General features: G+C 41.5%; 1 protein-coding gene across 5 annotated transcripts in view; it reads right to left on the bottom strand.

Annotated features, from left to right (window-relative positions):
• Positions 1-12,685, bottom strand: part of LOC100251626 (uncharacterized) — a 41,368-nt gene that overhangs the window by 26,996 nt on the left and 1,687 nt on the right. For all 5 annotated transcript variants that reach the window (XR_009466167.1, XR_009466168.1, XR_009466166.1 and 2 more), the window contains exon 2: positions 9,835-9,984. Coding sequence is in view for 1 of the 5 variants with exons in the window: in XM_059738272.1 (XP_059594255.1) it covers positions 9,835-9,984 (150 nt within the window). In the remaining 4 variants the exon portion in view is untranslated. The remainder of the gene's footprint in view (positions 1-9,834; positions 9,985-12,685) is intronic.

Raw genomic sequence — 12,685 nt, 5'->3', positions numbered from 1 at the left:
TTCCAGTTGGGAGGTGGGCGCAAGCCGTGGTATGTGAAAGCAATGATGACAGTGCGAATTGGGCTGAGGTTGGAAGAGCAGTGGCGAGAAGCTTAGGGAAGAAAGGCGTTGTAACGATTGTACCCATTTCAGGTGGAAAAGGTGTATTTTTCGTTGAAACAACTGAGGAAGCTATCTTTCTCCATGATATGAGGAATTTAAGGGTTGAGGAAAGGAATATAATCCAGTTGCGAAGGTGGTCGCCGAAGGAAAACGCGGAAATAGTTGGAAAGTTCAGAGGAGGTTAGATCGAATTACGGGGGTTGCCATTTCATCTATGGTTTGAGGTACATCTGAAGAAAATTGTGGAGCAATGGGGGAGGGTAACTAAAATTGATTGGCGAACGTTGAAGCTGTTCGATCTTAGTAGGGTGAGGTTAAGAATCGCAATGAAGGATAGGCCAATCCTTCCAGCTTTGTTAGAGGTGACTGACGGGGATTGGGTGTTTACAGTTGTCGTCGTGGTGGTCGGAGATGAAGAAAGTCGGAGAGGTAGTGAAAAAAGTGAGTCGACTTGGGAGGCTGTCGCATCTCATTCGGGGACAGGTGGAGGAAGACGAGGGGAGAGAGGCAAATCAACGACGAGGGGAAGATACCGTATCAGGGAAGACAATAGACTGAGGAAGGGGGGAGAAAGGGGCAAAGTTGTGCTTCTCTCAATGGGAACATGTGGCAAAGGCTGCCAGCTTCCATCGTTGTCTTGTTTGAATTCAAAAAAGACGACCGATAGGCTAGACGGGATTGAAGAAGCGGTAGAAGATAGGGCCGGAGGAGACGAGGCCATCGCCGATGTGGGTTGTTGGGCCTATGAGAGGAAGGCCCAATCACTGTCTAAGACTGGTCCAAAAGTTGATATAATGGGCTGCAAGTCCAAAGGCCCGACGGGATTGGGCCTAAGCCCAAAAGAAAATAATCAAGTGGAGACGGCGGTGTCGTTAAGTAAGGAAGAAGACCCTTCTGCAACCGGAAAGGGGAAAACAGCTCCTAGACTCCTTGAGGTTCAGTCGAGAAGTTCCGCGATGAAGAAGGGGTTGTTCGGTTCAAAGAAGTTATGGTCAACCCTCTTTCCCCCAAGCTTTGAGCGCCGACAGGGAATCCGGTGTTGCAGCGAGCCCATATTGCGCGGAAAGAACCAAGCTGACAGCGAAGAGGACCCAAAGGAAGAAGCTTCAGGGGCCGATTTTCAGGCGAAAAGAGGATTTAGTGCAAGTCCTCTCTTTTCTTGTCAATTTCCAAGGTTTCGTAAGAAGAGTTTAGGGGAAGGGGCTTCGTCGTTGAGAAACGAGGCGGATCTGAACAATTTTTCCTCTGACGAAGACATGGAAGGATTTTCGGGCCTAGTGGGCTCCGATCCTCATGGCTTAGCAGTCATGGTTCTGCCTTCTTTGCCAGAAACCAGAGGTAAAGGGCCTAGCTTTTTGGGGAATTGTGGATTGATGGTTGCAGAAAATCTGGAGGTAATCTCGTCATCACATTTTCAGTCTCCTCCGTCATCTATTCCTCCTTCTTGTGGTTTGACTTTTTCCTTTCTGAGTCCTTCTACCCCCATTCTTCCCGGTTTAGCCTTTCAATCTCAGGTTCCTATGGAAAATCGAGTAAATTCTAATTTTTTTTTTCAAAAAAGACAACGTTGCTTATGAAGGTCAAACTTTTCTTGATATCCCTACTTTAGAAATGGAGGTGATCCAGCCTGCTTTTCCATACCAGATGTTCCAAAATGTCAACCCTCTTTCGCCTAAACCAATTTCGCCTATTAAGGACTCCAACATGGTTACAGTTAACTAGGGAATTAATGCGGGCTCTCCTTCGGGTGAGTTCCAAATAGAAGGATTGTCCCCTAGGAAAATGGAAAAAGTGCGTGAGGTTTTAAAGTCTCTGGATATTAAGGTATACTCCAGGAGGAAGAGCAGATACTCCACAGGTTTGTGAGAACTATTGGATTTGGTTAGGAGTTCAGGGTCAGTGAGTTTTACACATGAAGATAATCAATTGGAATACTAGGGGTTTGGGTTCAAAGAAAAAGAGAAGGGTGGTAAAAGATTTTCTGAGATCAGAAAAGCCGGATGTAGTGATGATTCAGGAAACAAAAAAGACGGAGTGTGATAGAAGGTTCGTGGGTAGTGTTTGGATAGCCAGATATAAGGATTGGGCAGCCCTTCCGACGAGTGGGGCGGGTGGGATTTTGATCATCTGGGACTTTAAAAAATTGCGTAGGGAGGAGGTAGTATTAGATTCCTTTTCGATCTCAATCAAGTTCACACTAGATGGATGCAAATCATTATGGCTATCTACAGTTTATGGCCCAAACAACTCAGCTCTTAGGAAGGATTTTTAGGTGGAGCTTTCAGACATTTTTAGGCTTTCTTCTCTGCGTTGGTGTGTGGGCAGCGATTGTAATGTCACAAGGAGAAGATCAGAAAAATTGGGAGGTTCTAGATTAACCCCAAGCATGAAGGACTTTGATGATTTCATAAGAGATTGTGAATTGATAGATTCACCTTTAAGGAACACACCATTCACTTCGTCAAACATGCAAGAGCATCCCGTATGCAAGAGATTAGATCGTTTCATGTACTCAAATGAGTGGGAACAATTATTTACTCAAAGTCTTCAAGAAGTTCTTCCAAGATGGACATCGGATCATTGGCCGATAGTCTTGGAAACAAACCCGTTCAAGTAAGGCCCAACGCCGTTCAAGTTTGAGAATATGTGGTTGCAACATCCTAGTTTTAAGGAGAGCTTTGGAAGTTGGTGGAGAGAGTTTCAAGGAAATGGGTGGGAAGGGCACAAGTTCATGAGGAAATTACAGTTCGTTGAAGCCAATTTGAAAGAGTGGAATAAGGCTTCTTTTGGAGAGCTAAGTAAAAGGAAAAAAAACATCTTGTCTGATTTAGCTAACTTTGATACCTTGGAGCAAGAAGGGATCCCCTGAACTTTTAGTCCAGAGAGCTTTAAGAAAAGGGGAGCTAGAGGAGTTGATTTTGAGGGAAGAAATTCATTGGAGACAAAAAACTAGGGTGAAATGGGTTAAGGAAGGGGATTGTAACTCAAATTTTTTTCATAAAATGGCTAATGGCAGGAGAAATCAGAAATTTATCAAGGAGTTAGAGAATGAAAGTGGCCTAATGTTGAATAATTCAGAGAGCATCAAAGAGGAGATATTAAGGTATTTTAAAAAGCTCTACGCGAGTTTTCCTGGAGAGTCTTGGAGAGTGGAAGGCTTAGATTGGTCCCCTATATCTGGTGAGAGTGCATCTAGGTTGAAATCCCCCTTTACTGAAGAAGAGATTTCTAAGGCCATTTTTCAGTTGGATAGGGATAAGGCCCCAGGGTCGGATGGCTTTACCATTGCAGTGTTTCAAGACTGTTGGAAAGTGATAAAGGAGGATCTAGTGAGAGTGTTTGCAGAGTTTCACAGGAGTGGGATTATCAATCAAAGCACTAACGCTTCCTTTATAGTTCTGTTACCCAAAAAAAGCATGTCAAAGAGAATCTCAGACTATAGACCTATTAGCTTGATCACTAGTCTTTACAAGATAATAGCCAAAGTGTTAGCAGGACGTCTAAGAGGGGTACTTCACGAAACATCCATTTTACTCAAGGAGCTTTTGTTCAAGGGATACAAATTTTGGATGCAGTTCTCATAGCCAATGAGATAGTGGATGAGAAAAAACGATCAGGAGAGAAAGGAGTTGTCTTCAAAATTGACTTTGAAAAGGCCTATGACCATGTGAGTTGGGGTTTTTTGGATCATGTGTTGGAGATAAAAGGGTTTAGTCCTAGATGGAGGAAATGGATGAAAAGTTGTTTGTCCTCAGTTTCTTATGCAGTTCTAGTGAACGATAACGCGAAATGGTGGGTTAAGGCTTCTAGAGGTTTAAGACAAGGTGACCCTTTATCCCCTTTTTTGTTCACTATAGTTGCAGATGTATTGAGTAGGATGTTATTGAGAGCTGAGGAGAGAAACGTCTTGGAGGGTTTCAGGGTGGGTAGGAACAGAACAAGGGTATCCCATTTACAATTTGCAAATGATACCATTTTCTTTTCTAGTACTAGAGAAGAGGATATGATGACCCTTAAGAGTGTTTTGCTAGTGTTTGGGCTTATTTCTGGGTTGAAAGTTAACCTTGACAAAAGTAATATCTTCGGCATTAATCTTGAACATAATCATCTTTCTAGGTTGGCCAAGATGCTTGACTGCAAGGTTTCTAAGTGGCCTATACTTTACCTGGGTCTTCCTCTGGGAGGGAATCCTAAGGCGTGTGGTTTTTGGGATCCCGTGATTGAGAGGATATCAAGGAGATTAGATGGGTGGCAAAAGGTGTATTTGTCTTTTGGAGGCAGGATAACTCTCATTCAATCTTGTCTCACCCACATGTCATGTTACTTTCTCTCCTTGTTTAAGATTCCCGCCTCAGTGGCAGCAAAAATTGAGAGATTGCAAAGAGATTTTTTATAGTCAGGCGTTGCAAAGAGATTCCCGTCTCACAAGAAGGTTAATACTAATGACTTGCTACAGTTGAGAAAACCCTATAAAGCACTTAGTCCCGACATTTGTAAGTTGTGCGTGAAGCATGGAGAAACAGTAGATCACCATTTTCTCCATTGCTCTTTGACGATGGGGTTGTGGCACAGATTATTTCAATTAGCAAAGATGGATTGGGTTCCCCCCAGGAGCATCTCTGACATGTTATCTACTAATTTTAATGGTTTTGGATCTTCTAAGAGAGGGATAGTTTTATGGCAAGACGCGTGCATCGCTTTAATGTGGGTGGTGTGGCGGGAAAGAAATGCAAGGATTTTTTAGGATAAAGCAAGGAATTCAAAGTATCTTTGGGATTCTATTCGTTTCCTAGCTTCTCTTTGGGCTTTCTGTTCTAAGGTTTTTAAGGGGATACCTTTTAACGTGTTACAACTTGATTGGTTAGCGGTGTGCAATCCTAATGGGTTGGTCTAACTAGAGAGTTCGCTTGTTTTTTCTTTGTATTTTCTTACATTTGATTACTTGTAGTCTTGTTTTTCTCTGTGGGAGGATTCCTCATCCTTCTCTTGTACTTCCTTTTTATCAATATATTCCTTTGTCGTTTCCTATCAAAAAAATATATATACGATACCTATACACCCACTGCCAAACCGGCCAAAAAAGTACAAATAAACAAGCACCCAGCTAGGTCAAAAAACAACCTTAGCTAGAGCTCAACCAATCAATAAAACTGACTAAAGTTAAAGGGCGATCAGTTATAAAAAACAAAAAAGTATTTGAGTCTCTGGATTGATAACACATCATCACAGAAGGCCAATCTATTTTTCGCCTTTCAAACCGTCTAAAATATGTAAAGAGGAGCTGCTCTCCACACCTTCTTGCGCTTTTTGCCCACAAATGAACCATGTCAACTAAGGATAGTCTCTCTAACTGAGGAAGGCAACACCCATGACATCTCAAACAAAGTAAAGAGCAAATTCTATAAGACCCTTGTTTTTGTACAATGAAGAAGAAGATAATCTATAGTTTTTTCCTTCTCATGGCACAAAAAGCATCTATTTGTCAAGACCCTCCTCTTTTTTGAATTAAATCCAAGGTTAAAGTTTTGCCCCACCTAGCCTCCTAAGCAAAGAAGCTAATCTTGAGCTACACCCACAAGTTCCAAATGCAACTTGAAGGAAAAAAAGAAGGGTTACCCGGCTCTAGAACATAGTAGAGGGATATGACCAAGAACTTTCCACTCTTTGTTTTGGTCCAAAACACCATGTCTTCCACATCTTCGTGCACACTCCCTTCCCATGCAACCGCTCTAAGAAGCTTTTCGCTTCCTCCACCTCCCAATCATTGAAGGCTCTTGAGAAACAAGGGTTCCATTCCCCCCAACCCCCCTCGGCCAAGGGGTCCCAAATATCTGCCACTCACACTTCGTTATCATCAATTAAAGCAAACAAGGAAGGGAAGGACACACACAAAGGAGAATCCCCGCACCACCTATACCTTCAAAATCTCACCCTCCTCCCGTTACCTACAAGGAAGGAAATCATAGAACCCGCAAAGTCCCAGTCCATCCTTATCCTTTTCCATAGCCCAACACCATACACCTCTCTCACTTCTCGTGAACACCATCCCCCTCTTTCTTCATCATACTTCCCTCTAATCACTGGATTCCACAAAGCCTCTCTCTCATTTGCGAAACACCAATTCCATTTACAAAGAAGAGCCTTATTGAAAGTGGAAAGACATTTGACCCCTAAACCCCCTTTCTTCTTGCTTAAGCACACCAACTCCCATATTACTAAATGAAGTTTTCGCTTCATATTTCCACCTCCCCAAAGGAAATCCCTTTGAATTTGCTCTAGTCTCTATCTAACTGAGCTTGGCATACGCAAGAAAGACATAAAATAAATGGGTAAATTCGACAACGTGCTTTGAATTAGGGTCGTCCTCTCTCCTTTGGAAATGTATTGTCTCTTCCACATAGCCAACCTTCTACGGAACCACTCTTCCACTCCATGTCACTGACTTAAACGGTGCACCCAAAGGAAGGCCTAAATAAGTGGACGGGGGGCTACCCGCTCTTTTCCAAGTTTATTCTCAACCCCAACACGGCCTCAAACCACATAAGCAACCAACTAAGATAGGTCAATTGATCTTAGGAAGCTTGGCAAAACACCAAGGTATTGTCAACAAACAACAAATGGGAAATCTAAACCCCCTCTTCACTCCTACCCTTCACCCTACAACCCAATAAAAAACCTCCATCCACTGCCTTCTTAAGGAGACAACTAAACACTTCCATAGCAATCACAAATAAATAAGGCGAAAGCGAATCCCCCTACCTCAAACCCCTTGAGCTTTGAAAGAAACTCGTAAAAGTACCATTAACTAGCACAGAGAAACTTGCAATGGAAATGCACCATTTGATCCACCCAACCCATTTCTCCTTAAAAATTTTCTGCATAACTGTGAGAAGAAATGATTAGTCCACATGGTCATATGCCTTCTCTATGTCAAGTTTGCACAAAATACCATATTCATTTTTCTTCAAGATCGAATCAATGGCTTCAATAGCTATCAGCACTGCATCTAGGATTTGTCTTCCCTCCACAAAAGCCCCTTAGGCCTTAGAAACCACCTTTCTTAGCCTATTGGCTAAAACCTTGGTCAGCCACTTGTATAGACCCCCCATCAAACTTATAGGCCTAAAATCCCTTAAATCTTTAGCACCCACTTTTTTTGGGATTAAAATTAGAAAGGTTGCATTCAGGCTTTTAACAAAGTTACCATGTTTATAGAATTCCCAGAAGAATTTCATCACATCATCCTTCACAAAGTCTTAAGGAAACTGCTAGAATGCCATAGAGAAACTGTTAGGCCCTGGAGCTTTGTCCCCACTACTCCCCAATAGAGCACCAAACACCTCCTCTTCCTTGAACGGCACCTCCAAAGCTAGAGCATCCAGAGTCTCCAGAGTCTCAAATTGCAACCTAGAAAAAGAAATATGCTAGTCCCCCGGATCAGACAGTAAAGACCGAAAGGATCTAACCACCCCTTCCTTGATTTCATTCTCCTCCGAAAGCCAAACACCATTAATCTTAATTTTGTCCACATCATTCCTCCTTCTGTGTGCATTGGTCATCTTGTGAAAGAATCTCATATTTCTGTCACCCTTTTTCAGCCACACTTCCTTAGATTTATGCCGCCAAGAGATCTCTTCTAGCAAAACCCATTTTTTATAATCTTCCATCACTTCTTTTCTAGTTTCCAACTCCTCCAAAGAGAGGGTGCTAGTCTTTTTCTTAGCATCCCAATAGTCTTCCTTATTTAAAGCCAAATCCTTCCTAGCTTCAACCCTGTCAAAAACATCTCTGTTCCACTCCTTCAGTTTAGACTTCAAGGCCTTTAATTTTGCCGCCAAAATAAAACTTGAAGGGCCACTAAAGCTGTCCTCCCCCCGCCATGACTTTAGAAGATCCTTAAAGTCCTCCACCTTTAGCCACATATTCTCAAATCTAAAAGGGAAAGGGCCTCTTCTCAAATGTCCTCCATCTAAAAGAATCGGGAAATGATCAAACATAGGTCTAGGAAGGACACACTGCGTCGACCCGCTAAACCAATAGTCCTACCCCTCATTCACAAAAAAACGATCCAACCTTGACATTGATTGATTGTTCACCCCTCCACTCCAGGTAAAAGGGCCCCCCAACAACAACAATTCCTGTAACTCTAAGTCTTCTATTACCTAAGAGAACCTTCTCATGTCTACGTTCAAACTCCCTCCCCTGCTACGCTCTTCAAGGCATTTAATCCAGTTAAAATCCCCAGCAACACACCACAGGCCACACCAAAGTCCCTTTTTGGCTTCTCTGTATACATCATGTATACTTTTTCCTCTTCAAGTGTTGCTAATATAATTGATATTTTACCTATCAAAAAAGAATAGATTAGATGCAATTGACAAGAAGAGAAAAAGGAATCAATAGGCTATTAAAAAAGAATAAATTAAAGAACAACAAAAAAAATATTAACATTGTTTTGCTATTAGTTAAACATAAATAAAATAGTTACTTCCATTTAATATAAATCGACGATGTTAAAACATGACAACCAAAAGGCTTCAATCTTAAAGTATGATTCTAACTAAATACAATTAACAAAGTTTACAATAACTAGCACACTGTAGTCTATGAGCTCTAATAACTAAAATTAAAGCACCAAAAAGACAATTTTACCATTTCCATTAATAGGATGCAAAGACTGTTGCTGCTGCTTAAACATGCTTGTGAAGTATGCTGTAAACAAACATCCTTTCTTCTAAATCCATCTAGGAAATTTTCAAAAAAACCTGTTGAAAGTTTTACTATGGATGCAAGGGAGAACATGATAACTAGAATAGAAAAGATGATCTTGTTTATAAAACCAGAAAGCTATTTATACTTCTATTACCTTAGTTATTCATATTCTTATCAGCAATTAACCAACAGAGAGTGAGGGAAAAGATGAAAAAATTTCTATTAATTTTACTCTCACAATTGTATACATGATTGCTGTTAAATATATGCATGTGTAAGGCTAGGATCAAGGCTGAAAACTAGTAAGAAATCTGGGAAAAATCTGTAAAACTCCTGTATATAATTTACAGCTATAGAATAATCTAAATATAGGAACAAATCAGTCTAATCAGTCCCCAAATTTTAGGCTTGACAGCAAACTCCTCCAAGCTGTATGATCTGATTTTATTTCGGATTCTCAGCAGAGAGATTTAACTTTTTAGGGCATTTGCTTTCAAAACAATTAAAGAAAATAGAAAATTGAGGGTGTCAAGATCATGAAGAAACTGAAAGAAGGATCTGGTTATGAAACTGCCACCACACTCAAGGCACCAACATCTCTTGGATAGGTAGAACTTGGAAGTTGCAAAAAAATGGTAGCTTAAAATTTTCTTGATAATTAAGATTCCCCAAGAAACTAAGTTGCAATGAACTGAAGTGGGCTGTGGTAATTGGTTTTTCTGTCTCACTTATATGATAATTAAAAAAGAGAAGTTGATAAGACTTACAACATACCAATATGATTACCAAAAACATCAAGAGAATGCATACAGAGACACATTTAAAGCTGGTGGTCTTGGGCATAGTGACCTTTGGACAAGAGATAAACATTAATCAATAATGCTAGAAGATCATTTATAGAAGAGACAATATGTAATGTTATAGAATCCTGAAATTGCACATAATGTGATGAATTATTTAAAATTCACCTCATGTTCAAGGTCATCTTTTTATAAAATCACACAAAAAGAAAATCAATACCTGTCTTCTTCCAGCCCAATACTTCCAAAGGATTCATGCCTTGCTCCTGTATGCTCTCAGCCAATAGCTCCCACAGTTTGTGGCTTCTTATTGACAGCTCCCATATATCACTCCCAGGTGTTTTATGTACCATCCATAAGTAGCCCTGCCCTAGAATCATCTCAAACGCCAAACAAAAGGAGATATCCAACAACCAATCAGAGCTCGGGGGAATTTTAAAATAAAAATTCTTAATGCTAGTATAATTGCTTAAACATTTCTTAGTTATCTAGAACACAAAATCAACCAAAAAAATTATTTTTCCTAGCAACACTGTAGCTTCAAGATTTCACCATATCCTACATTACAAATAGTAGAGCAGTATAATGTTCAAGCATTTTTGCTATATATCAAGCATTATCTACAAATTTGCATATCTAAACATCAAGGAGGTTCCAGAAAAGGAAGGGTGGGATTCTTGAATTCCATTAAAAGTTGTCTTATCCGTTTGGGAGGCATTTTGGAGGAAGACACTTACAACCAATCAGCTTATTGAAGAGGAAAGGACACTTGTTAACTGGCATTTTTTGTGTAAGCAAAGGGGAGGTGGTGGCCAATCATATTCTCCTTCATTTTGGATGGGCTCGAACTTTGTCATCTCTGTTGCTCTCTCTATTTGGGCTGTCTTGGGAATTTCTATTCAGTCGTGGGATGATACATGCATTGTATGTTAGTTTTCTGCAGAAGAGTAGCAGGAGGGGTTGGAGGATGGTCGCTCTATTTTTTTTTTTATTATTAAAAGTGCAATTGTATTAATTAACAAAGAATAAAACATGAGAAGGATAAGAAATCCTCCCCATGATATACAAACCTAATCAAAAGACCCGAAGAAACCTCCATTATACAAGGAGGGCTCTACAAAAGGAACAAAAAAACTTATACAAGTATAACATCTCCTGAAGCTCATCTAGGAACCTGACCCTGTAGGGCCAACCCTAGGATGGTCATTCTATGTCTTTTGTTGTGTAGGGAAAGAGCATTTGAGGATCTTTTTTTACAGCTTAGAGCAAAATTATTTGGCATTAGAAAACCTTCTAAATAGATTCTTGTTCGTTTGGTCTATGGGTTCCTTTATAGCAAAATTATTCGGCATTAGAAAACCTTTGAACTTCTGTTGTCTTCTTGTTTTTAAACATTCATCTAGAAAACTAATATTGAAAAAAACTACGACTTGCCCAGTTTTAAGAGATTAGGTCTGTTATTTATATCAAGGTAACATATATTATAGGACAAAGATGAGTAGGTTGTGCAGTGTCAAAAGTAAATCCTTCCAAGAAAGATTTGAAGATGAGCCTGGAGGAACTTGGATTTCAGTGTCAAAGCAAAGCAGAGGTGTTGTCTTCTCTTTGGGTTTTGAGAAGGAAGAGGTTGGATGGTTACTCGAGCACCTAGGGAAGGTGGTTGAGTTAAAGAGTTTCATGGGTTTCAACAAAAAATACATAGGAAAGACCAGGGTTCATCTATTGGAGGTGAGTTTCAACAAAAATGGTGAAATCCTTATTCTATTATGTGTTCCAAACTAGGTCTTAGTAATTTTTGTCTCTGCTTATGGGGGAATGTTAAAGAGTTATTAGTTACAAGCAAGAGTTAGTCTAGTCTAGTCTCCTTGGTTTTTTATAGAAGTCCATATACATGTTCTAGGAGAAAGGTGAGAACTAGTATGTTTTTGCCACACAGAAGAAAGGTGATAAAGTGACAAATGCTATTGTCACTACCATTTAAGGGACTACTATCAGCCCCTTAGCCTCTTGACCCAATGACTGAGGAAAGGTCATGGGAAGGCCTTGCACCCATGGGGATCCTAGGTAGAGAGCAAAGATAGCCTGGAGGTTTGGTCGTTCAAGCCCTAGTAAGCAAAAATGAGGGAATGGGCAAGTCAAGCGTAGGCCATGCGCGCACCAGGCGCAAGCCACATGCGCACCAAGCTTGCACCAGACAAGCATTGTGCGCGCACCAAGCAGGCACCGTGCGCACACCAAGTAGGCACCGTGCGCGTAGCAATCCCACGCCCGCGCACCATGTCGCACCATGTGCGCACCGGTCTCGCTCCCACGCACCATGTCGCACCAGGCCACGCCCATGCGCACACCAGGCCATACCCGCAAGCACATCATGCACACTTGGGGCTATGGAGATGGTGCATATGAAGGGTGAGGTTTCTTATGGAATATAATTATTATTTATTTAAATATTCCATATATCTCCTCAAGGGGGTCTGATGTCTCCTCTAGACATCTTGAGAATGGTCTGTATTACTCTTTAAGGGGGGAAGGTAGGTGACTCAAGGGGGCACCAAGGCCAAGCCTTGGCCGCATCAAGGAGGCACCACGGCATGGCCTTGGGCGTGCCTAGAACACACGAATGGCACACAAGCATGCACACATGGGCTCCATGACATGTATAGCGTGCACCCCGTGGCCACAACAACACGGGGCCTGGTGCAGCCTACCTCCTCCTCGCACTAGCACGAGAGTGCCTAAAGACTTGTGCAGGGAGCCCGCTAGAACAGCCATGGGCGCAATGCCATCGCTCGATGTTGTGAATCAGTGGCTAGAGCAAGGTAATGATGGAGCCTTGACTAACCAGAGGAAGCTTGACACATGCCCAGGCCATGGCCACCTTGACATGACAAGGGCTCAACCATTAGTGTAAGGAAGGCACACTGATGCACTAGACACCTAGTCAACTAGTTGATGCATATTGTTGGTTCAAAGGGCCTTGATCAGAGACACCTTGGTGGGCACCCGTTCACAAGAGGCACCTTACAGGGAAGAGGCACCTTACAGGGAAGAGGCAGCTTGTTAGGGGACTC

Source organism: Vitis vinifera, chromosome 7 (assembly GCF_030704535.1).
Source record: "Vitis vinifera cultivar Pinot Noir 40024 chromosome 7, ASM3070453v1".
Taxonomy (NCBI): domain Eukaryota; kingdom Viridiplantae; phylum Streptophyta; class Magnoliopsida; order Vitales; family Vitaceae; genus Vitis; species Vitis vinifera.
This window is presented reverse-complemented; position numbering and strand designations above follow the sequence as displayed.